The following is a 25,731-nucleotide window of genomic DNA, read 5'->3' on the forward strand; positions in this document are numbered from 1 at the left end:
AAATTAAATTAAATTAAAAAAAAAAAAAAAAAAAAAAAACGAATCCACAATTGACCAGTCCAGGGGATAAGCAAAGAGCTCAGGTTTGGCCATAGGGATTTTCTCAATGAGACCTTAATGTGTTTGAGCTTTTCTTCAGTGTTTACAGTGCCTTTGGCAGCATTTTTATCATCTTCACCATAATCCAAGGGAACTAGTTTCCTTTTTAGGGATACATCATCACTGTCTTCATCCTCAAATTTGTTAAAGACACTATCTATGGGGAGTTTCTTTCTCTTCACAGAATTAGGTTGACTAGGACTATTGGAAACACCCAGTTTAAGACTTAGCTCTATTTTTGGCCCATGTTCCTCAAGTTGCTGTTGATCTGGTGAATTTTCATGAGGAATAACTACCACAAGGAGACTCATCCCCAACAGTGTTGGGGGTTGCATTGCCACTGGCAGAGGAAACAGATGGAGCAGAACTAATGGGCCTCAGAGTTGGTTTGAGACAGGGCTTTTGCTCCGACTCTTCTTCCTCTTCCATTGGTTCCTCCCATTTTTCTTCTTGTTTTTCTTCTTCCTCTTGCTCTGATTCTGGTTCTTGCTTTATCTGTGATTGTCTGCACAATTCAGCCTCTTGTTCCATCATCTGGATCCAGGTGCCCTTCAGCCAGAAAGGCACTGCCTGATTTCCTCTAGCTCTTCCTTCTCTTTTTCTGTCCCGTTCATCTGCTTCCATTTCCTTTTGCCTACCAGGCAACCTTCTCTGAAGACCGCTTCCTCTGTAATATTTGGGATCGTCTCTATCATCATCATAATCTTCTAAGAATTCTTTTAGTCGTTTAGCTTCTTTTGCCATTTATCTTCTTCTTTCTTCTCTTTCAGCCTCTTTCTCATACTCCTGGGTTTTCTTCTGTTCTCAGATTTCCCAATTCTTAAGGTACTCTTGGTAAGCAGCTTCTTTCTCTCAGAGTTTTCTTTCAAGTTTTCTTTGTTCATAAGCATCTTCTTTGTCCTCTCCTCAGTCCCACTTCTTGTCTCTCTCTCTCTCTCTCTCTCTTTCCCATTCCTTTTCTCACTCTCACTCCTGTTCTCTCTCTCTCTCTCTCTTACCTGCTCCAGTTCCCTTTCATGATCTTGCTCTTTTGTCTTGATCGACTCTGATCTGATCATGGTCCTGGTCTCTCTCTTTTGTGCGGTCACGATCCCCATCCCATTCTTATTCCTGCCCTCGTTCCTTCTCTTTTTCTATATCATATTCTTAAAGTTCTCATTTGACTGTTAAGTTGGATCTAACCTGCCTCTTACGGGAGTCCTGAAGGACATCTTGTGTGACTAGGAAATCCTAGTAACCTAAGGTTCTCAAAGGCGATGATTTTGCCCCCAGTTTTGCCCCCAGGATATATGGCTTTGTCTGGAGACAGTTTTGTTTGTCACAGCTGGAAGATAGTATTTACTGGGTAGAGGCCAGGGATGCTGCTAAATAGTCTATAGTGAACAGGACAAAAAATCCAGTCCAAAATGTCAATAGTACTGAGGTTGAGAAACCCTGCTTTAAATTCATTGTCCTTTGGACTCTGAAAAGACAGCACAGTCAAAAGTCTAGGATTAAGGAGTTCTGGGTTCTAGTTTCAGTTCTGTTGACTACAAGTGGTGCACTGCAGGACAAGTCACTTAACTTACTTCTCTATCCTCTGTGCTTCCTACAATGTAAATTAGCTATGGATCTGTCCAGTACAGTAGTCATTAGCCACATGTGTCTTTTAAGTTAAAATTAAATAAAACTAAAAATTAATTTCCCTGTTGCACAAGTCCCATTGCAATTGTTTAATAGAAATATATGGCTAATGGCTACTGCACTGAACAACGCAGATGTGGAACGTTTCCATCATTGCAGAAATTTCTTTTAAAAATGTTTTAATCTTGGGGCGCCTGGGTGGCGCAGTCGGTTAAGCGTCCGACTTCAGCCAGGTCACGATCTCGCGGTCTGTGAGTTCGAGCCCCGCGTCAGGCTCTGGGCTGATGGCTCAGAGCCTGGAGCCTGTTTCCGATTCTGTGTCTCCCTCTCTCTCTGACCCTCCCCCGTTCATGCTCTGTCTCTCTCTGTCCCAAAAATAAATAAAGGTTGAAAAAAAAATTAAAAAAAAATGTTTTAATCTTTATTTATTTTTGAGAGAGAGACAGAGCATGAGCATGGGAGGGACAGAGAGATGGAGACAGAATCTGAAGCAGTCTCCAGGCTCTGAGCTGTCAATAGAGCCTGATGCAGGGCTCGAACTCATGGACCCCAAAATCATGACCTGACCTGAAGTCAGACAGTTAACCAACCGAGCCACCCAGGATCCCCCCATCATTGCAGAAATTTCTGTTGAACAGTGCTTGTCAAGAATTTTGGTTACATTCAAATTCAGGCCTTGATTTTTCAATATTTAAAACGGACATATTGAATTACATGATCTCTAATGTAACTTCCAGCTTTCCAGTTTTGTGATCCCAATTTTTTTTAAGTAAACTCTATGTCACATGTGGGGCTTAAACTCACGACCCTGAGATCAAAAGTCACATGCTCTGCTGACTGAACCAGCCAGACACTTCTAGTTTTGTGATTCTAAATGAGAATACGTAAGTAATGTACCTTAATAAAATAATTATAAATGGGTGGCTAAGGAATTTTGGAAACACCCACGTTCTAATCAGTGTAATCATAGAGTGTTTGTGTTAGCGTGTCTGACATTGAATCTTAGACAATTTTATGGTACCTACCGAAAAGGTATGGACAGGACTTCCAGTTTCTGGATCAGCATGTAAAGATCTTGAAAGTCATCACTCCATCCTAATACCAACTGAAAAGCTGAACAAACAAAACAGCTTAGCTCCATCAGAGATGTGAGGTTACAGGGTAAAAAACTACCCCCAAAATTGGAGCGACAGGCAAATACTGAGAATTACAGCTTACCAGAGCAGAAATCCTGAGCAGAACCCTCAACTGGAACCCATACTGTGATAGGAAAATCTAAACTATAATTGATGAATTGCTGGGGGCTCAAAGCGGGTAAGTCTGAGAGTTAAAAACTCTAGGGGAGTGCAATCATGGTGGGGGGCATAATTTTGTGAGTTTTATTTCTAGGAGCTCAACCAACTTCTCAAAGTAAATATTGGAGAAAAATCCCCTCATGGCTCTGGCAGGGGAGGGGGAAAGGAACCCTTTTCAAATAACCAGAGCATTCTTTCTTTTCTTTTTAACAAGGCCCACCATCAAGAGAAATTATTTTACCAGAGCCTAACTGATCCGGGGGTTAGGGAAATACCCAACTCCAGCCCACTCTAGCCATCCTTTCCCACTTAAGTGGGGGAAAAACTTAGAAACACTTATGAAGTTCACAGTTCAAAGGCACAAGCTCACTAAAGACTGAGACCTAATGATAGGACTATAGAAAGCTTCCCTTACCCTAACATCTTACCACCTCACTAAAGAAAAGTCCTATTTATTGCCGTTCCTTTTACCCAGCACATCACGTCTGGATATTAAAAATTTACAAGGCATACTAAAAGGCAAAAAACAATTTGAAGAGACAGACTAAGCATCATAACCAGACTCATAATATGGCAGGGATGTTGAGAATTATCAGAAAGGGAATTTAAAAAATTGTGATTAATATGCTAATAGGTACAAAAAAGAGATATACAGCATAAACAGAAAGATGGAAATTCTAAGATTCAAAAAGAGATGCTACAGATCAAAAGCACCATAACAGCAATGAAACATGACTTTTATCAGTAGACGACATGACTAAGACCCTTTGAGCTTGAGGATATGTTAATAGAAACTTCCAAAATGGGAAGCAAACAGAAAAAAGACTCAACAAATCAGAACAGAATATCCAACAACTGTGGGACAACAACAAAAAGTGTAATGTGTGGAATGAGAATACAAGAGGAGGAAGAAAGGAACAGAAGAAATATTTGAAGCAATGAAGACTGAGAATTTCCCCAAAGTAAGGACAGACACCATATCACAGATCCAGAAATCTCAGAGAACACCAAGCAGGATAAATGCCCTCCCAAAAAAGCTACACCTAGGCATATCATATTCAAACATTAGAAAACCAATGATAAAGAAAAATCTTGAAAGAAGCCAGAGGGGAAAATATACCTATCTATAGAGGAGCAAAGATAAAAATTGCATCTGACTTCATTTCAGAAACCATGCAAGCAAGTAGAGAGTGGAGTGAAATATTTAAAGTACTGAGAGAGGGGCACCTGGGGGGCTCAGTCGGTTAACTGTCTGACTCTTGATTTCAGCTCAGGTCATCATAGTTCGTGGGTTCAAGCCCACATTGGGCTCTGCACTGACAGCGTGGAACCTGTTTGGGATTCTGTCTCCCTCTCTCTCTCTCTGTCCCTACCCCTCTTGCTCTCTATCTCTCTCAAAATGAAACTCAAATGGATAAACATTAAAAAAAACAACAAAAAGGAAAAAGAAAAAAAATAAAGCACTGAAAGAAAAAAAACACAGGTAGAATTCTGTACCTGTGAAATTATCCTTCAAAAGTAAAAGGGAAATAAAGACTTTCTTAGACAAAATAAATACATAAATAAATAATAGAAAAGGGAAATTCTTCCCTTGCAAGAAATGTTAAAAGAAGTTCTCCAGAGAGAAGAAAAATGATAGAGGCCAGATACTCTGGTCTACATAAAAGAAAAGCATCAGAGAAAGAATAAGTGAAGGTAAAATAAAACTTTGTTTTTCTTATTTTTAATTGATCTAACAATTGTTTAAAATAATAGCTACAACATGTTCAGTTATGTGTGTTTATGTATATATGCATATGCCTGCTTATGTATAAGTGAAATGAATAATGCAAGGGATGGAGAGAGGAATTGGGAAATATTTTGTTATTATAAGGCTCTTGCAATGCCTGTGAAAAAGTATAGGGTTATTTAAAACTGGATTTGGATTAGTTGTAAATGTATATTGCAAACTCTAGGCAACCACTAAAGAAAAAAATAGAGGAGAGGAAATGGAATTATATAAACTATTCAGTTAGGGGCACCTGGGTGGCTCAGTTGGTTAAGTGTCTGACATTAGCTCAGGTCATGATCTCACGGTTTGTGGGTTCAAGCCCCGCGTCAGGCTCTGTGCTGACACCTAGAGCCTGGAGCCTGGTTTGGATTCTCTCTCTCTCTCTCTCTCTCTCTCTCTCTCTCTCTCTCTCTCTGTTCCTGTCTTGTTCCTGCTCTCTCTCTCTGTCTCTCTCTCTCTCTCTCTCTGTCTCTCTCAAAAGTAAACGTTAAAAAAATTAAAAAAAAAAAAAGAAAATATTCAGTTAAAACCATAAAAGGAGGAAAAAGTGGAAGGAAAAATAGGAACAAAGAATAAGGGCAACAAATAAAATCCAGTAACAAAGATGGTATATATTAGTACACAATATCAATAATCACTTTAAATATCAATTGGCTAAATACACTATTTAAAAGACAAAGATTGTTGGGGCACCTGGGTGACTCAGTTGGTTACGAGTCTGACTTTTGGTTTCAGCTCAAGTCATGATCTCACAGTTTGTGGGTTCGAGCCCCACATTGGGCTGTGCACTGACAGTACTCGGAGGCTGCTTGGGATATTCTCTCTCTCTCTCTTTCTCTACCTCTCTCTGCCTCTCCCCCCTGCTCATGCATGCACTTTCAGTCTCTCTCTCTCAAAATAAATAAACTTAAAAAAAATATTTTTTTAATTGTCAAAGTGGATCAAAAAATAAGACTCAACTATATGTCATCAAAAAGCAACCCATTTTAAATACAAAAAGACCATATAGATGAAAAATAAATGTATGGAGAAAGATAAACCATCCTAACACTAAATAAAAGAAAGTAGGAATAGCTATATTAATTTCAGATAGAACAGACTTCAGAGCAAGGAAATTTATCAGGGATAAAGAGGGGCATTACATAATGATAAAGGGGCCAATTATCCAGGATATAATAATTCATAATTTGTATGTTCTATTTTAAAAATTTTTTCCTAATGTTTATTAATTTTTGAGAGAGAGAAACAGAGTGTGAGCAGGGGAGGGAGACAGAGAGAGGGAGTCACAGAAACTGAAGCAGGCTTCAGGCTCTGAGCTGTCAGCACCGAACCCATCAACCCAACATAGGGCTCAAACACACAAACTGTGAAATCATGACCTGAGCCAAAGTCACACGCTTAACCAACTGAGCCACCCAGGTGCCCCCATAATGTGTATGTTCTTTTTTTTTTTAATAAAAAAAAATTTTTTTTTAATGTTTAGTTATTTTTGAGACAGAGACAGAGCATGAATGGGGGAGGGTCAGAGAGAGAGGGAGACACAGAATCTGAAACAGCCTCCAGGCTCTGAGCTGTCAGCACAGAGCCTGATGTGGGGCTTGAACTCATGGACCACCAGATCATGACCTGAGCTGAAGTTGGACGCCTAACCAACTGAGCCACCCAGGTTCCCCCATAATGTGTATGTTCTTAACAAGAAAACATTAAGGGGCATCTGGGTGGCTCAGTTGGTTGTTTCCAACTTTGATTTAGGTCATGATCTCACATTATGGGTTTGAGCCCCAAGTCGGGCTTTGTGCTGACAATGAAGAGCCTGCTTCAGATTCTCTGTCTCTCTCTCTCTCTGTTCCTTCCTGACACTCTCTCTCTCAAAAATAAATAAATATATATTTTTTTAAAGGGCGGGGGAGGGGGGTGCCTGGGTGTTTCAGTCTATTTGGTTAAGCATCTGACTTCAGCTCAGGTCATGATCTCATGGAGCTCTCTGCATCAGGCTGTCTGCTGTCAGCCCAGAGCCCACTGCCTCCCTCTCTCTCTGCTCCTCTCCTACTCCCTCTCTCTCAAAAATAAATAAACATAAATAAATAAATAAATAAATAAATAAATAAATAAATAAATAGAAAACATCAAAATATGTGAAGAAAAACTAATAGAACTGGAAGGAGAAATAGATAAATCTGCTCCAAGTATATAAAAAATGGACAAATCCATCAGGCTGACCTAAGGACATAGTTGAACTCAATATCACCATGTTGATCATATTGGATATAGTTGACATCCATCAACTGCTTCACAAAGCAACAGCAGAATACATATTCTTCTCAAGTTTACATGGAAAATTCACCAAGATAGACCTCATTCTGGGCCATAAAACACACCTTAACAAATTTAAAATAATAGAAATTAATGGAAAAGCTTTCTCCATAAAGTCAGGAACAAGACAAAGATGTCCACTCTAACCACTTTTCTTCAAATAGTACTGGAAGTCCTCACCATAGCCATCAGAAAACAGAAAGAAATAAAAGCCATCCAAATGGGTAAGGAAGAAGTAAAACTTTCACTATTTGCAGGTGACATTATACTATATTAGAAAACCCAAAAGTCTTGACAAAGAACTACTAGAACTGATAAATGAATTCAATAAAGTCACAGGATACAAAATCAATGTACAGAAATCTGTTGCATTTCTATACACCAATAATGAAGCAGCAGAAAGAGAAATTAAGAAAATAATCCATTAAAGTGCACCAAAACCAACAGAATACCTATGAATAAACTTAACCAAAGAGGTGAAATGTCTCCAACTCTGTCCAAGGGAAACTGTATTCTATCTTCTACAGTTGAGTATCTGCTTCAGTTGGTAGGTTGTCCATAATGGGAATGGTTGCATGTAGGTTATTATATAAGATATCACTACTTATCAAGTTAATCTAATTAATTTACTTGCTCTGAACCATGATGAAAAAGTAACTCAAAGATTATAATTTACCTATGTTAGTCATTTTTTTTTTAAGTTTATTTATTTATTTTAGAGAAAGACAGGGAGAGAGGGGCAGAGAGAGAATCCCAAGCAGGCTCCACACTGTCAGTGTAGAGCTAATGCAGGGCTCGAACTCATGAACTGTGAGATCATGACCTGAGCCAAAATCAAGAGTTGGATACTCAACTGACTGAGCCATCCGGATTCCCTGATCTATGTCATTATTTCTTTGAGGTGATAATCCTCTGACTGATTTACATAAGTAGTCCAATTGTCTTGGCAGATGTAATTTTCATTGTTAATTAATTTAGTAACATTCTAAGGTTATATAGGTGAAGTGAACTGAGACTCTTAACCCTGTTATCAGAAGAGAAACTATTTGAGTACAGGACCACCTGGTAGATTAGAGAGGGCCATTTCAGTTCATGAGTATGCCTTGGTGAAAATAAAGTGAAACTTTACTGAAGTAGAATAGGAAGGATAGAAAGGGAGGTTAGAAATGAGAGCCATACCACTCAACATCAAATTACAGGAAGAACTGCCAATTATGGACCCCAACAGAAAAATCTTAAATTGGAAAGAATCACCAATTACAGTCCCCAATGGGGAAAGAGGTACATTGCATCTTCTACAAGAAATCAACTACCCCTGCAACTCAGCCAATGAGAAATTGTCATCATGAAGACCCCATGCTTTTGTCCAATCAACTTGCATTCAGAACATTCCTTCCCAACTTCTTCCTGCTTCTCCATAAAATAATATTCCTCTCCTTTGTTTGTTGAACTTACCTATGGTTTTGCCATATTTTGCATTTTCTGAATTGCAATTCTCTATTATTCCTGGATAAAGACATTTTTACTGGATTTGCTTTTAAGGTTAACACATTTTGTCATGAAAATTAGGCCAGAAATATGATTTTAGTATAGCAAGGCCATGTTGTTTCAGAAGGTGACTAAGTAACAATTTTACTAAGGAAATATGTTCTTCAGGTGACAAATGTGTTGGCCTTGAGGTCTGCCTGAAGAAAAAGTGGCTATAGCTTCACTGGTGGAGACACCTAAGTGTTGATAAAAGACTCACTCATAAAACCAAAGCTTATCCCCACTCCAGGGAGCTACCAGAAGTCTCAGCACAGGAAGACTTTTGGCATCTAGCTGACACTAGATGCCATCTAAATGCAGAATTTGGGGGGCACCTGGGTGGCTCAGTCGGTTGAGTGTAGGACTTTGGCTCAGGTCATGTTATCTCATGGTTTCGGGTTCAAGCCCCGTGTCAGGCTCTGTGCTGACAGCTCAGAGCGTTGAGCCTGCTTTGGATTCTATGTTTCCCTCTCTCTCTGTCCTTCCCCTGCTCATGCTCTGTTTTTCTCTGTCTCTCAAAAATAAATAATAAAAAAAATTTTTTTGAAAAAATTAAAAAAGAAAAAATAAATGCAGAATTTGGCAGACTCAAGAAGGGACATGGAATAATAGACATATAGTGAAATAGATAATTTATTCCTTTTATTTTATAGTCTGCAAATATTTATTGGGTGTCTCTTGTGTATAAGACACTATTCAAGGGCCTGAAAGTATATAGCAGTGAATAAACTCCCCGTGTTCATAGTGCTCCCATTTTACTAGGGGGAACTCACAATAGACAAATTATATGTCAGCTGTTAAGTGCTACAGTGAAAAATAGAGAAAGGAAGGGGAAAAAGGACGCTATTCTCTAAAAGAAGGTGAGGGGATGCTTTACTGATGTCTTAGTATGTTTGGGCTGCTATATCAAAATACCACAGACAGTAGATTACAATTTCTTTCTTCCTTTTCTTCTTTTCTTTTTCTTTCTTTCTTCCTCTTTTTCTCTTTCTTTTCTTTCTTCCTTTCTTTCTTTCCTCATTTCCTTCCTTCCTTCCTTCCTTCTTCTTTCCTTCTTTCCTTCCTTCCTCCTTTCCTCCATTCCTTCTTTCTTTCTTTGTTTCCTTCCTTCCTTCCTTCCTTCCTTCCTTCCTTCCTTCCTTCCTTCCTTCCTTCCTTCCTTCCTTCCTTCCTTCTTTGTCTATAGGCTGGAAGTCCAAAATAGGGTGATTGTGTGAATGCCATCTTCCAGACTTGTTGTATTCTCACAGAGTTGAAAGCTCACATAGGGAGCTCTGTGAGATCTATTTTATAAGAGTACTAATCCCATTCACTAATGCTCCTCCCTCATGATCTAAGTACTTTCAAAGGCACTGCTTCCTAATACCATCACCTTGGGGGATAGGATATAAATTTTGAGAGGACCCGAACATTCAGACTATAGCAACAGATAAAGTGATTCTTCAGCAGAGGTTTGAAGATTGTGTGTGGACATTTGGGGAAGGAGAATTCCAGGTAGAGGGACAGCTTATGTAAAATCCCTGAGAATAGAATATGCTTTGTGAATTTTAGAAGCAGCAAAGAAGCCATTTGTCTGGACTGAAATAAGGGGAGGCCAGAATAGTTGGAGAAGGTAAAGAGGTAAGTGTGGGAGGAAAACACAGGTACTTTCTGGTTGTTTCAAGTGGAATGGGAAACCACTAGAGAGTTTTTAGCAGAGGAGTAACGTCTTATTTCTATGTTAAAAGACCACTTTGCTTACTGTGTTGAGAATAATGCATGGGTAGGGAGAGTGCATAGGCAGAGGCAGGATGACAAACTGGTTATGAGATTATAATAATCTACAAAAGATTTAGTGGTAACTCACATCAGGGTGGTAGTGGTGGTGGTGTAGGAAAATGGTTAGATTCTGGATATATTTTGAAGCTATAACTGAAAAAATTAGATTGAATGTGAAGTATACGGGAAAGATGGCAAAGATACTTCTTAGGTTCTTGGACAGCACACCTGGAAGAATGGAGTAGTTGCTAATTACTAAAATGGCAGATCCCAGAGCAAGAATAATTCCTCTCCGTTTCCTTGAAGTTTTCATATATTTTCACATATGTTCTTCACAACCAAAGAGAGATGCTGAAAAGGCATAATTGGGAAATAACTACTGGAAATTACTCTCAACTTTGCCCTCTTGCAGTGAAAGCAGGTATTAATAGTAAAGGGGGAGCACATAGCTGGCTGAGGCAGAAGAGAATGTAACTTTTAATCTCAGGGTTGTGAGTTCAAGTCCCACATTGGGTCTAGACCTTATTTAAAAAAAGGCAATTAACAAACAAAACTGTAGAGGAATGGGCATGGCTGTGTTTCAACAAACTTTACAACACTAAAACTTGAATTTCATCTAATTTTCAAATATTACTAAATACTATTCTATTATTTAAATAAAAATTTATTTATTTTGAGAGAGACAGAACGAGAGAGAGAAAGAGAGGGAGAGACAGAGAATCCCAAGCAGGCTCCACGCTGCCAGTGCAGAACTGATGGAGGGCTCAAACCCTCAAAACTGTGAGATCATGACCAGAGCCGAAACCAAGAATTGGAGGCTTAACCAACTGAGCCACCCAGGTGCCCCACTCTTATATTATTTTAAAAATACGTACCAAGCAAGACACTCTGCAAAACCTAAAATATTTACTGTTCACAGTTTGCCAAGTTTTGGTACAGATGAAAAGATGGGACATTAATTAGTTGATAATCTTGGTATGCGGGGTTTCATTATGCTAGTTTACTTTTGTATAGAGTTGACATTTTCCTAATACAAAGTTTTTTAAATGTTTAGGTGTACCAAAGGTGATTTATCTTGTATGTCTTCCTTCTCATCCCCTTCCGACAAAAATCTCCTGAAAGTTGTCTATGTCTAGTAAACGCAGCCGTTTGTCTTGTTTTTCTGAAAAAGCAAAAACTCTTCTGAAGCCTTCAGTAGTGTTAAAATAAGCACTTTGTATTGGACATTTCATGACTGCGGAAGTAGAAAGCACAAGCGAGATGAAGGAAAAGACTTTGTTGTTCTTTTTCAGGGTGTGGGGATAGTTGTCTGTTTTCTTGTTATTATACACTACCAAGACCAATCCCCTTTTTACAGGAAATCAAAACAAAACCCCCTTTAGGGAGCACCCCAGGATTCTCCGCCCTCAAATGAGTCACGGAAATGACGCCATCAGCCAAAGGCTACTTCTGCCCGGCCCCAGGAGTGGCGGTGTATTAGCGTCAGCACGTCTGTCATCCTACTCGTCCAGCCTGGGAAGACTGACTGGAACGTCCCGGCTGGCGCCAGCCCCCGAATCTTCGGGAGCCCGGTCGACTGCGAATGCGCAGGAATGCTGGGGCGGGGCTTCAAGTCACTCTGCCCCCGGCCTGCGCGACCAATGAATAGCGACTGCCCCGGGGCCGGCTAAATCCTTAGAGGCCGGAGTTATTAGCCGAGAGGATAGCCCCGCCCTTGTTTCCTTCAGGCCCTCGCTCCCCGCCTCGCGCCGTCGTCGCCCCGCCTCCTCTCGCCCGCCTTCCCTGCTGCGAGGTGAGGTGACACGGCTGGGGAAGGGGGCGAGGGAAGTAAGTTAGACGTCGGCCTGGCGGCGTTGGCGTAGCCCCCAACGTGAGCGTGGTGACGGGGAGCGGGTCGTAGCGAAGAAGTGGCCGCGTGGCAGACGTGGGAGGGTCCCCGGTGCGTGGTGGGGAACGCGCTGTAGAGTCTGTGGTGGCTATGAGGGGGCGAGGTCGACCCGGGTGTGTCCCAGTGCGGTCTGCAGGGCGTGCATAGCGGGTCGGAGGATGCGGAGGAGCTCGCACTGCACCATTTCCAAAGCTTCTCTTGGCAGCTTGCACACCTTAGGTTTGCCTCTGTTTCCGTTGTCTGGGTTGCGAGGAGGAAATTTAAAGATCCCTAAAAACACTGGGAAGCTTTCCCGGAGTGTTTACCTTGCCAGTGCGTGCTCCTTTCTTCCTGAGGTAGAGGTAGAGAGGCCAGGTGGGCAGGTTGGCTTTCACCCTGCGAGAATTGTTAAAACAAACAAACCAGGAATTCCTCACCCTCCTCCCCACGCCCTGCCCTGCAACTCAACGACAAACATTCCCTACAAGTCTTAAGCAGACTAGAATATTCTAAGGGATTCTTTGTCTTTGAAATATAGCACTAGTAAGTGTGGCTTTCTTTTTGTTTCTAGAAAATATGAATGGCAGCGGTGTTTTGCGGTTTATTATCACTGGACGCATTTTTGGTTATGAGTACTTGTCTTAGGGTCTGCGCTAGAGAATTCTAACTTTATATTGATGTGAAGTATTGTGTTAGCAGTGATGTTTCCCCGAAGCACCACTTTCTGTAAAATCAGTCAGTATAAAAGCTTACCTGGTTGTTTGCAGGAAGTGAAGTAGATAAATCTATAGTTCTGATAAATCGACAGTTTTTATTATGGCCCCTTTTTCTAGCAAACTTTTTGCGTATTTTTGTCTTTCACAGATTTATTTAATCTCCCAACTACCATGATGAAGATAAGTTGGAGTGACTGCTAGAACTGAATTTTATTGATCAGAAGACAGCCCATTTGATTTCACTTATTTTTGTTTTCCCTTCTGCTTTGAGCTTTACTGTAATGGCTGAAAAACTTGGAAAATAAAATGAACATGCTGTGGTCGTGAACATAATTTTTTTTTTTTTTGGAGGAAAAATTAAAGTGCCAGAGTGAAAGCCAGAATGGCATCTAGAGAGAGGCTCTTTGAACTTTGGATGCTTTATTGTACAAAGGTAACTGCTTTCCTTTTTATTTCTAAGTTTTAAAGTACTTTGTTGTAAAATTTTGTGACTGGCCTTATCACTTTAATGCATAGTATTATAGTAATGACCCAGAATTTAACAACATGGATTTTTCTATTTTCCACTTTTCGCAGGTTTGAACACATACACGATACTGACACCCTTTTTAAACCTCTAGGGTGTGGTTTTTATTTTTCTTCAGTGATTTTAAGTTATGTAAGTAATATGACCTTAGCAGAAAAATAAAATTTTTATTTTTGTGTTTTTCTTTTTCTCCCACAAGTAGGGGTAGGATAGAGATATTTTTATGAGAAGAACATTCAGCATTTTTTCCTATAATTAACCTTTTAAATAGTATAAAAAATGTTATTCATTATGTAAAAATGTTATTGATTTGAGACGGTTACTACAAGCTTACTGATAGTACCTTATGAGTATTGTCTCATTTAATCCTCACAACAATCCTGGGAGGTGGCTATTGTACTTATCCCTTTTTACTGGTAAGAAAATTGATGCAGAAATTAAAGGGGCTGTTGAGAAGCAGAACTGCCTGAGTCAAGTCCATGTTTTTATCCAGGATGATTCCTTAATATTTTTCATTTTCTCATTCAAAAATAATGTTTTCTGTCTTGGTCTTTATGTGATTTTACATGTTAACTTTGATATTAAGGAGAAGGGTACTGAAAAACATGTTTTTCAAGAGAGGAGCTACATTACTGCTTTGAAGATACTGGCAAGGGTCAGAGAAACATCTCTAATTTACTGCTTAAGTTACTTTAAGTCTGTGGTGAAGTTCTCAAGTCTCAGCTTCTGTTTCTGCATTATCCCCCTTCAGACTCCTTTTTTATACTTTCAGCTTTTTAAAGAACAAGTTATTCTTTAACAAATGATCTTAGTTATCTCTAATACTGAATTTTAGAGGTCACCCTGGAATTTTCTTTGACTTCCTGGTTTGGTATTTCTTATAATTAGTGAAGGATATACTTTGAAATGTTTGATACGGATTTTAAAAAAAGCTTTGTAGTCTTGTGTAATTTAATGCCAGAAATGTGTTTTTAAAAATAGACCACTCTTCTAATAAAAAAGGAATTGAATTCACCACTTTTGGAAATAGTCACTAACACGTGTCAGCCAAAAATTAAAATGCATTTTAGTATGAGTGGTAGTTTAAAAATGACTTATTTAAAAATACATCAGACATACTAGATTTTACATTTTCAGAATGACAAAAGTTAAATGCGATTACATTGTCTTATTCATTACTTTTTTTGTTTCTAGGTGGAGTTAATGTTTTGTCATTGTGCTTATTCAAAAAATGGTATAGGGGTGCTTGGGCTGGCTTAGTCAGTAGAGCATGCTACTTGTGATCCCAGGGTTGTGAGTTCGAGCTCCACGTTGGGTGCAGACATTATTTAAAAATAAAATCTTTAAAAAAAAGAAAAGATAGTATAATTTGTTGGCATACACAGGTTTATTCTTTATAACTTTTAATATAAATATGAATCCTTACTCTTTTATGAAAATGTCTAAGTAAATAATGAAGACCCTTCATGGTCAAATTTTGAAGCCTATTTTTGGACAGGAAGATAAATCCCATTTTTATGTTTAAGTTCGTTGTGTACTTATTAAGATTTAAACTTTTTCAGCTTTTTTCAAAAATTGTTATTAAAATAATGATTTTTATGTTTCATTAGTTCATGTTTAAACTTGTAAACTAGATGACAATTTTCTTTTCTACAAACACTTTGAATTCAAGTAGTTTCCAAACATACCTCATATATATAACACTTCTGCTCCCTGGTGAGGATGATTGCCAGGTACCCAGTTGTTCTCCATACTTTTCTCTAGTCTTAGTGCTCGCTCAAGCATATTGCCCTTCTAACCACGGGATTGTTTTTTTCACCTAACTTTTAAACTCTTTTTACACCTTTGATGGGCTTTCAGACTACTTCAGGACTCCTCAGATATTCTTTTAGCTCCAACTTAGTCTCTTTCTGGGCTTGCAGTTGTGAGGTCTAGTTTTGGCTCTGCTCCTGTTTTGTTTTGTGACCTTGAGCAAGACTTACCTCTTTGGGTCTCACAGTTTCTCATTTTTCACGTAAGAGTGTGTGTGTACATATGTATGTGTGTATACAGCGAGAATGCTTGCCTAATTTACCGTTAAGATTTTCATTTGGTTTTTTTTGACCTCTGAGGGACATGCATTTATTTTGTTGTCCTTCTTACGGATTGTCATATAGACCTTTTTAGTTCATCTTCCTTTTTAAGTTTTTTTAATGGAAGATTTGAAGTGGGCATAGAGAAGATAGTATAGTGAACTCTTTTGTATCTGTCACCCTGCTTCAGTAATTACCACTTCATGTTCAGTAATGTTTCATCTGTAACCTTCCACTACCCCTGAATTATTTAAAAAAAAAAATATATATATATATTTTAATGTTTATTTATTTTTGAGACAGAGAAGAGACAGAACATGAATGGGGGAGGGTCAGAGAGAGAGGGAGACACAGGATCCAAAGCAGGCTCCAGGCTCTGAGCTGTCAACACAGAGCCCGACGCGGGGCTCAAACTCACGGACTGTGAGATCATGACCTGAGCTGAAGTCGGATGCTTAACCGACTGAGCCACCCAGGTGCCCCTATATATATATATTTTTTGTTTTTGAGAGACAGAGAGAGAGTGTGAGCAGGAGAGAGGCAGAGAAGGAGACACAGAATCCAAAGCAGGCTCCAGGCTCCAGGCTGTCAGCACGGAGCCTGATGTGGGGTTTAAACTCATGAACTGCGAGATCATGATCTGAACCGAAGTCAGACGCTTAACCGATTAAACCACCTAGGTGCCCCTAGATATACTTTTAAATATTTATGGATAAGATGATGTTGTCTGGGATTTGCTTTAAAATAATTCAGGGGTAGGGGCACCTGGGTGGCTCAGTTGGTTAAGCGTCCGACTTTGTCTCAGGTCATGATCTTAAGGTTCAGGAGTTTGAGCCCCGCATCAGGCTCCGTGCTGACAGCTTGGAACCTGGAGCCTGCTTTGGATTCTGTGTCTTCCTCTGTCTCTGCCCCTACTCTGCTCACATTTCTCTCTCTCTCTCTCTTTCTCAAAAATAAAAATAATAAAAACATTGAAAAATTTAAAAAAAGTGTATCTAGAAAACAACTCTTAAAAACATAAGCACAATACAATAATTCTTTAAGTCATCAAATATCTGCACAGTTTAAACTTTTCTGGTAGTATCATAAATGTGTTTTTTTCCTGCTGTTTGACTCAATATTTAAACAAAGGATACACATCATATTTTGTTGAAAATATCTATTAAATCTTTTAATCTATAGGTTCCCCCTCAGCATACTTTTTATTCCTTCTATTTATTTGTTGAAGAAACCAGGTTTTGACATTAAAGTTTTCCTCAGTCTCAGTTTTGCTGGGTTTAATTCCTTCATTTTAATTAATTGTTTCTTTTTTCCTGGTATCTGCAAACTGGCAGATATAGAGACATGGCTGATTCACATTCTGTTTGGTGGGGGGAGGCTAGAATAATTCATGTGTCTCCACTATCAATGAGTTATACCTACATGTGGTAATTATTTCATTAGGAGTTTACAAAACTGATACTTCAGTTCTGTCATTTCATTATTAGCAGAACATATAGAGAAATGTCCCCTCATCAGTTGATGACAGTTCCTTAAAGGGAAGGCAGGCAAGATAGATACTTGATTCTTTCTCTTTGTTTTCAGAATAATGACTTGATTTACTTGCCTCCTCCCAAGTTGATCGATTATTTTTCTTGAGTATCAAATTCATCTTTACTGATTAAAATTTAAATATTGTCTACCATTTTTCTGCCCTAGTTGGTGTGTTATCCATACCAAACATTGTATACATATCTGATTAAAGAAGATGGCTTCAAAGATTTATGAAGGTCAGCTTCCAAGCAGTAAGGTTAGGACATTCTCCATATTTGTCACAGTGCTGACCAGCATACGTATTTTGCAGTGTCTTAGCCATAGATCAATATTAAGGTACTATCCTATTGTTTCTATATAAGGTGATATTTTAAAAGTTGCCACTGAGAATTATAAAAGTTGAGTAGGTGTTTAAATAGGGTTCTATCAGAAATAATGCTTGGATAATACTGCTTAGGCAAAAGAAAAGAGAATGTATAAATATGTTTTCTACCTGTTAGTCTGGGTTCAGTTGTAAACCTTAGATTAAAGTCTTTCAAGTACGATTAAAGTAAATTACTGGTTTCAGTTTTTGGCAGATGTCTTCTCATGTATGAAACTTCATATTTGAAAATAATTTGGGTACAAAACTTGGCAGTTTGTTTTTTTAACCAAACTTTCAGGTCTAACTTTTCACTTTCTCCTTCTAGGAACACGATTTAATTGCATTGTTAGAAACATGCATCTTCCTACTAGGTTATTTGTTAACCTCGTGTAGTTATTGTATAATATAGGCTGGCTGATTTCTGGACACCCAATATTCCTGCTTACTATAGATTCTTTTACCAGCTTATGTAGTCTGAACTTTTCTTGTCTCCAAATGGTCACCCAGAGTCAAGGATTTTATTAACAGTGCATTTCATATAGCTCTTATAAGTTAAACATTAATTTGAACATGTTTAATCACGTATCTGGATTTTAGTTTAGTAGTTAACTACTTGTTGTCTAAGCATACTTTTCTTGTCTGAGTATATTTTTCTTAAGTATTGAAGGCAAATTTGATTTGCTTTTTAATATCTAAAGATTTTTAGTTCATACTATCTATAGTAGACATAATATTATTCTCTGTATCCTTTCACATTGTTTTTTCACATAATGTGTTTATGGTAAGAGAGACAGTGCTGAGAATGATTTTCATCTCTACATCATCCTTTTTGGAATTCATATATTGCAAATAACGACATGTATGTATCATAAAGTCCATATCTCAACTCCCCTTGGATAGGCATTAAGATATATTTCTGTTAAACATTTAGTCTCTTGGGAATGCTACAGTTGATCACCAGACTATGCAGAAGAAAAACTGAGCCTCTCAAATTGTTTGGTAAGATTAAGTTATTTTTGTTCTGTGTAACAGTGGAAAGTATCAAATACATTAAGTCACTAAAAAGATACAGGGTAACTCAAAAGCATCATGACATTCGAAATGTGGCAGTGTGGGTTAAAATTCAAGGTTCATTTTTGTCATTTGCCTTTTTTTGTTTTGTTTTTTGATGCTAATTTTACACTGAAAAATTTTATGAAGCTACAGAATTAGAGCCAAGATTTAGTCCCAATTCTGCATCTGATCTTAAGGAAAAAAACCTAAAAACAGGTTACATAATTTCTTCTTGTTTTAGTTTTCTCATCTGTCAAGTGGAAAAAAAATAACTTTTTTCATCTGTTTCAAAATTGTTGAGAAAAAAATGAATTGATTTTATTTAAATGTACTGTAAGGGTAAGAAACATAAAATGTAGTCTTTATTAGTAGTTTTAAGATACATATATGAGCTCAAGAGTATGTATCATTACTTCCATTTTGCCTTTATTTAAGATAATAATAGAGAACAGTATTCTCACCTTTTTATCTAGTGATGAAGGTATACCCCTCAGTATCTTAATTTTTAATCGTTTTTTTGTTGTTTGTTTTGTTTTTGTTTTTTTTCTTTCAAGCATAGTGCTTAATTATTCCTAATAATAATATGAAACTTTTTTTACTCTAAACCAAGTTTGTTTTGAACCTTGGTGATGCTCCATTTCCTGCTGTTGCCCTTTGTCCTGCTATATCTGGAATATGACTGAAATAGATAGTTTTGCAATGAGCTCAGAGTAAACTTCCTTTTCAGAATAAAAGTTTTGCTTCATAAAGAAAATAGAATATAGAAGTATTTTACTCAGATAAAAAAGCAAGTACTTCTTTTTATACATAGATTTGGAAAAAATGAACATAAACTCTTCTAATGAAAAAGTTACAATTTAATTATAATCCTAAATGAACCGTGTAGTAAGATGCCTCAATATACATCAACCCTCATAATTAGTCTACATTTAATAAGTCTCCAGTATATGCAAAGTATAAAATGGCTTTTAATTTTCTGTGGTTTAATAATGACTTTTAATGTAAGGAAAGTAATGTTTGACCTTAAGCAAAACAGAGAAAATTGTTAGCAACTCAGTGGTAGTGCTTACCAATTACGTGTTTGTTTTAGGAAATGTGAAAGCAAAAAATGAATATTTTATATTAGCAGACATGGAAGTGGCCTTTAGGAAAGGAATATTAATTACTTTTGTGATTTGACTTGAGCTTATGTACTACTATAAAAAGTTTTAAGATGCATGAATATTTCTTATTCTTTCCTTTTGAATATCAAAATTTAAATTTCCCTGGTAGAAAGTAGAATTGATAGTACTTAAATGTGTAGAAAGAGCATGAGTGAAAGATAAAACTCTAAAATAATCGTCAGGGTTTTTTGTTGGCACATTCAGGTTTAATTGGCAATTATTGACGAGTTATATGAACATAAGAGAAGAAGGTCATAGTCAGGGAGTCCTACAGAACATTATCATTTAAGAGAAGGATAGAGGAAGAAGAGTTCGTAAGGAGTTTGAGTGGAAGGACAACCAGGAGTGAGTGGTTGCCTCAAGTAGAGGGCTTTTATAAAGAAGGGAGTAGTCGGTACTGTCATTCAATCTGGCAATAAATAAAAGCATTATGGAGCATATATTGGATTTGATATTTAAGAGATTATTAGTGGCTTTAGCAAAGTAGTTCTTCAACAAATGGGGATAAAGATGTTAAAAATACAAATCGCCATGTCGTTAATTTTTAAATTAATTTCAACAGGCTTAAAATTACTGCTAAACTGCTGCTATTAAAGTTTGAGAATGTTTACTTTTGACTTTCTTCTCTAGCCAAGGACTTTTATTGGTTTCTGTACCACACTTTGCGTAGCATGATTTTAGAACATCTGAAAATTTTCAGATTGCCAAGATGTCATCTGTAATTTGAAAAATACAGCTCTACAAATTGAGTAGTCACTGATGATCATTTAGTAGCAATGTGAATGTGACCACTGAAATTGAGTACTAGTTACAAGGTAGTCAACTTACTATGTTTAAATTAACTTGAAAATTAATAGAAATGAGAACACAAACTTAACAAATTTTTGTATGAAACTTACGGACCCAGAACTATTTCTTATAACTCCCAGAGTTCTTGGACCTGTTTCAGAAACATAAGCCTTGATCACTATCTGACATAATGCTGCTACTTTGCCTTTTCTCCATCTTCTTTTCCCTATTGCAAAATTACATGGCAAATTTACTACAAGGGAGTGAAATTTGGAACTAAGAATCTAGTTTATCAAAGTCTGATTTTTTGGTTTCAATTACTCATCTCTCTTCTATATACAAATCTACTTCATGCCCAGTTTAAGAATTTCAAAAGTCTCATCCAATCATGGTATCAGTTGAAATCCAAGATCTGGCTCAATTCTGGTTTTTATTGATACTGAAACCTGTGACCTCAGAAGATGCTATTGATATGTAGCACCCATAAATCGAATATAGAGTGGTGAAACCGATATGGGAATGCCACAATAAAGACTCTTGAAAAAGAAAGAATGGGAGGCATATAGGAGGCTTTGATCCATAGCAGTTCTGAAAACTGGGCAAATGTTGCCTGGTCCTTTTACCTTCAAAGAAGGAATGTTTCATGATTTGATTCTGGTTGTTTCTTGGGAGTGGCTGCACAGGCTACTGTTCTCTATTGATCTTCGTACTGTACCTTTTCTATCATTTTTTTGGTACATCCAAAGGGCATTGGAGACTGTAGTTTCTTATGACTGAACAACTCCCTCATCTGGCTTCTTGCATATAGGAAATCCCTTATAGAAAATGGGGAGTCCACTTTCTAATTCTTCTGCCTTCACTTGTTTTCTCTCGTCTGTGTTGTCCAATAATTCCAACATGATGTTCTGTAGTATTTGAAATAAAATACATACTTGTCTTCTCCCTCACTGTAGTGGGGAAAAGGCTGGGATTTTCTATTTGGTTAGCTTCAGACTTTGGGACTGAGATGTGTATGTATAACCTCTTTTACTCATAGATGACATTTATGGTAGATAAATGATGTTTTACTTTATTCATTTTTAGGTATACTTTTGACATTTCTATTGCAGGTTTGTTCTATTACAATATATTATAAAAGTACTTTTTTGTGTGTGTGTACATGTTAAGATGTGGATGATCAGACTATTCCTGAGTTCCAGAAAAATAGTAAGACTTAGTGTGAAAAGATCATAACTTGCTTTAATCATTGGTAGGTAGTAGCTGCCATTTAAAAATTCTCCTTCATTAGAATCATTATGAATCATTTGGAAGCAGGTGCTGCTGCATTTAAATCTCAGTAGTCCTTCATTTTAAAATACGTAAAATACAATGCTTATAGGTCAAAGTTTAGTGCCTTGTAGTTTATGAATTTAAGTGTTTGGCCTATCTACTTTTCTGTTTATACTCAGAGGCTTTCACAAAAACTTTTGATTTATTTTGTGAAAATAGAATTTTTTTTCTGACAATTTTATTCTGGTCATTCAAAATTTGTACAATGTGGGTTACTATGTAAAATGATTGAAATCTGCCATAATTCCTTTGATGATGTCAGAATTCAGACAATAATTAGCAACACTGATTTCCTCATCTTTTACTACAAAGAATGGAATTCACTTTATAATATGCCACTTCTCTTTTATTGGGGAAGCTCTGCTTTTACATATATTTACATGGACTATACTGTCCTTTAATATTTATTTGTTTTGAGAGAGAGAGAGGGTGGGCAAAGGGTAGAGAGAGAGAATCCCAAGCAGGCTCTGTGCCATCACCATAGACCCCAACATGGGCTTAGTTCGAACCATGGATCATGACCTGAGCTGAAATCAAGAGTTGGACACCTAACCCAGGTGCCCCTGGACTATATTGTCTTCTAAAATATTGAAAATAACTTGTTATTACCTATAAGGAGTATCAACATTTTCTTTTATGTTTAGATTCAAGCTCGTACTCACAGTGAACCAGAGGATTAACTGATCCATGTATTTATTTGTAACAAAAGTCATTCAGGCATTTCACAACAGTTTCTTCTGTAAAAAAAATGTAGTTTTGGGACATTTGGGTGGCTCAGTTGGTTGTGTCCAACTCTTGATTTGGCTCAGGTCATGATGTCAGTCATGAGATTGAGCCCCACATCAGGCTCCATGCTGGGCATGGAGCCTCCCTAAGATTCTCTGCCCCTCTCCCCTGCTCATTCTCTCTCTTACATGCACTCTTTCTCTCTCTCAAAAAAAAAAAAAAAAAAGTATTAAAAGTAGTTTTGTATTATACATTTAACTACATATAATCTTTCCTGACATTAAACATTAAACATTTGAGTAGTAGGAGAGATCATTTCTATTTTAATTTATGATATCATTATGAGGTGAATTATATATTTATTGAATAATTCTGACTTAGGATTTTTGTCAAAATATATTTAAGTACAGTTTTAAAATTTCAGTTTTCTTAGTGAACCTCATTTTAGGGATAAAGAATATGAATTTTCTAATTTATTATGAAAAGTAGTAATGTTTTATGCTGGGATTAAATTTTTTTTTTAATTTAAGATACAGTTAATTATGGAAAATACAAACATATAGAAAGTAAAAATTTCATTCAGAGAATTTCAGTTAAAGTATTTTATGGATGTGATTGAAAAGTCTGTGTTAATTATATTTACTACTACAAATGATATTAAGATAATAAGTTTGAAAAACTTCAACCTGACATGAAACTTCAACATTATTTTAAACTTTTAAGCTCCACTTAAAAAGTATCAATGTTATAGTTAGTTAATACACACATAATGGTAGGCTCTTCTTTTTTAAAGAATTCACTGTAGTCAGGGTCACGTGGCTGGTTCAGTCAGAAGAGCATACGACTCTCAGAGTTGTGAGTTTGAGCCCCATGTTGGGTGTGAGCTTATGTAAAAAACTGAGTTAATTAAAAAAATCTTAAAAAAAAAAGAAAAGAATTCAGTTTAGTCTAAATCAACTAGTTACTGGGTATCTGCTGTATGCACATGTTATTTACTGTAATTTTATCCCTTTAAGGGTATATTTTCCTCTTAAAAATTTTTGTTTAATTAATAAACTTTTGGAGCAGTTTTAGATTTATAGCAAAATTAAAAAGGAAACTACAGAGAGTTCTTTTGTATTCCTGTGTATGCACAACCTTCCTGGCTGTCGACATCCAATCACTTGACTGATTTCCCAAAAACACCTGAACCAGAAATTTCTTTATCTACCATGTGTGAAACTTCAAGATGAACACAAAATTAATGCAACAAATCACGTTCTACTTGACATTTCAACAATCCAGATGTTGGCTTTTTCAAGTCTTGCTAATTTTAACTGTGCATTTTCTATATTATGTTGATCAAACCTGGAACTCCATTAGTTATCTGAATGACTAGGTTTTTTTTTGTTGTTGTTGTTTGTTTTGTTTTTTTTTTTTTGTTTTTTAAAGAAATACCTAAAGTAAAATTTGAAACCGTTCTCTCTAGGGATTGGTGTATTTCTAAGCCTACTTTTTATGTAGACCTCTATTTGAATATTGCTTTTTATTTTGTGTTAAAATGACTTCCAAATCTTTCAATCTATGACAGACTTGCCTTCAAAATTCTGTATCTTTTATCTGTTTAATTGACTGACTTCATCTGTGGGCCTGCTTTTCCAACTAAAGTCAGTTTTCCACTTAGATGGTAGGCCTTGATGTGAGACCTTAGGGAAAATTGCTTAGAGAGACAGGATTTTGTCAAGATTTTAAAGAATAGATAGTAGTGTAATAGTCACAGAACATGTTCCAAGCACATATACATTATACAAAGGAAAAGTGACCTAGTAAAGACAATCCTTTTGGTAGTAAATTAAGCCAGGTTGTTGGAGCAACCCTTTTTCTGAAAGTCATTTACAATTCTGAATAAAATTTAAGAAGCATCTTAATGGCATTGAAAAGCTTGCAAGCCGGTAAGGCATTATGAAGCTAAATCTTAGTGAAAGCAGGAACTTAGATACATGGAGAATGGAAGCCACTTTTCCTGGTGAACTTGAGCCTTTGTTTTCATGGTCTTGTGGATGGAAGAAAGCAAAGCCAAGGGCTAATCAGAGTGAGAAGTCTAAGATTTTCCCTTATGACTCTCAAAGTTGTACACCCTTGGGGTAAAGATCAACTGAAAGCCAACCCACCTCACTCTTCCACCTTCACTGTGGGGACTCCAGGGAAAAATGTCTTTGTGTTAAGCAGAGTCAAAAGGTGAAAAGTCCCTGAGGTGATGTTCCCACAAGTTGATGCTTTTATGGATTTGCAAATCAGATGTATCCTTTATTCTAGTTCAAAAAGCCTCAAGTCATGCAGACTAGTCTGGTGCTTGGTAAAAGCAAGTGCAGTCCCTTTGGAAGAAGAAACTTTGAGTGCAGATACCAAATATTTTTTCAAATTGCAGCTTAATACTTTAATTCATGATATATGAATCAACCATACCAGGCTCTCGTTGCCTTGAAATTTCTTTCATCTTTTCCAAGGGATTTGGCAGATACTCCTGTCTTCATTTGCATTAATTGGCATGTGGTAGCTAATTCTTTGGCATGTATTTCTGTTTCCTCTGTTTGAGTGTATCTCCCATTATCAACTTTGTAAAGCACTTAGTGGTTGCCTTGCCATAAAACATAAAATTGTGATTATTTCTACAGTAATGAATAGTTGTATCATTAATGTCAAATTATACCCTGCTGCTGTTTTCATGCCTTTTTTGTATACACAATAACTTCATTTTATTGCCTAATCAAAGTATAATTTTTTTAACATTTTGAATAGCAGTTAAACTCAACATGTAGTACTATATACACAAATCTAGTAAAAGGTTATCAATATGAAACACCTGTTACTAGTTTTGCACAGGCATTGACAAATGTCTTAACAGCAGCCTCTCAGCAATTATAAGATGTATTCAGATTTCAAAGATACCAAAACGTAAAAGAATTTTAGAATCAAATATGATATGTGAACTTTTACAAAGAGTTTTAAAAAAAGGAATAGACTGTCTAGAAGTTGGAGGGGAAACCCAATAATTAAAAACCAGTGAATGTGGTTAATATGAGTTTAGACAACTGAAGAGAATTAGAGAATTGGAAGGGGGATCCTAAATTCTTTTTGAATATAACCTAGGGGACACCTGGCTGGCTCAGTCGGTTAAGTATCTGACTTCTGCTCAGGTCATGATCTTGAGGTTCCTGAGTTTGAGTC

General features: G+C 37.0%; 2 protein-coding genes across 3 annotated transcripts in view; both read left to right on the forward strand.

The window, feature by feature from the left end:
* The window catches only part of CARF (calcium responsive transcription factor), a 92,290-nt gene extending 78,993 nt beyond the window's left edge, over positions 1–13,297 (forward strand). Inside the window, 1 exon segment of the mRNA XM_040475900.1 lies at positions 13,118–13,297. Coding sequence (XP_040331834.1) covers positions 13,118–13,144 — 27 coding nt within the window. The 3' untranslated portion in view covers positions 13,145–13,297.
* A 3-nt stretch (positions 13,298–13,300) lies between these two features.
* The window catches only part of NBEAL1 (neurobeachin like 1), a 176,213-nt gene continuing 163,782 nt past the window's right edge, over positions 13,301–25,731 (forward strand). For both annotated transcript variants that reach the window (XM_040475897.1, XM_040475898.1), the window contains exon 1: positions 13,301–13,402. In XM_040475897.1, the coding sequence (XP_040331831.1) occupies positions 13,352–13,402 (51 nt within the window). In that variant the 5' untranslated portion in view covers positions 13,301–13,351. The remainder of the gene's footprint in view (positions 13,403–25,731) is intronic.

This window comes from Herpailurus yagouaroundi, unplaced genomic scaffold, assembly GCF_014898765.1.
Source record: "Herpailurus yagouaroundi ecotype Mexico unplaced genomic scaffold, PumYag 140, whole genome shotgun sequence".
Taxonomy (NCBI): Eukaryota; Metazoa; Chordata; class Mammalia; order Carnivora; family Felidae; genus Herpailurus; species Herpailurus yagouaroundi.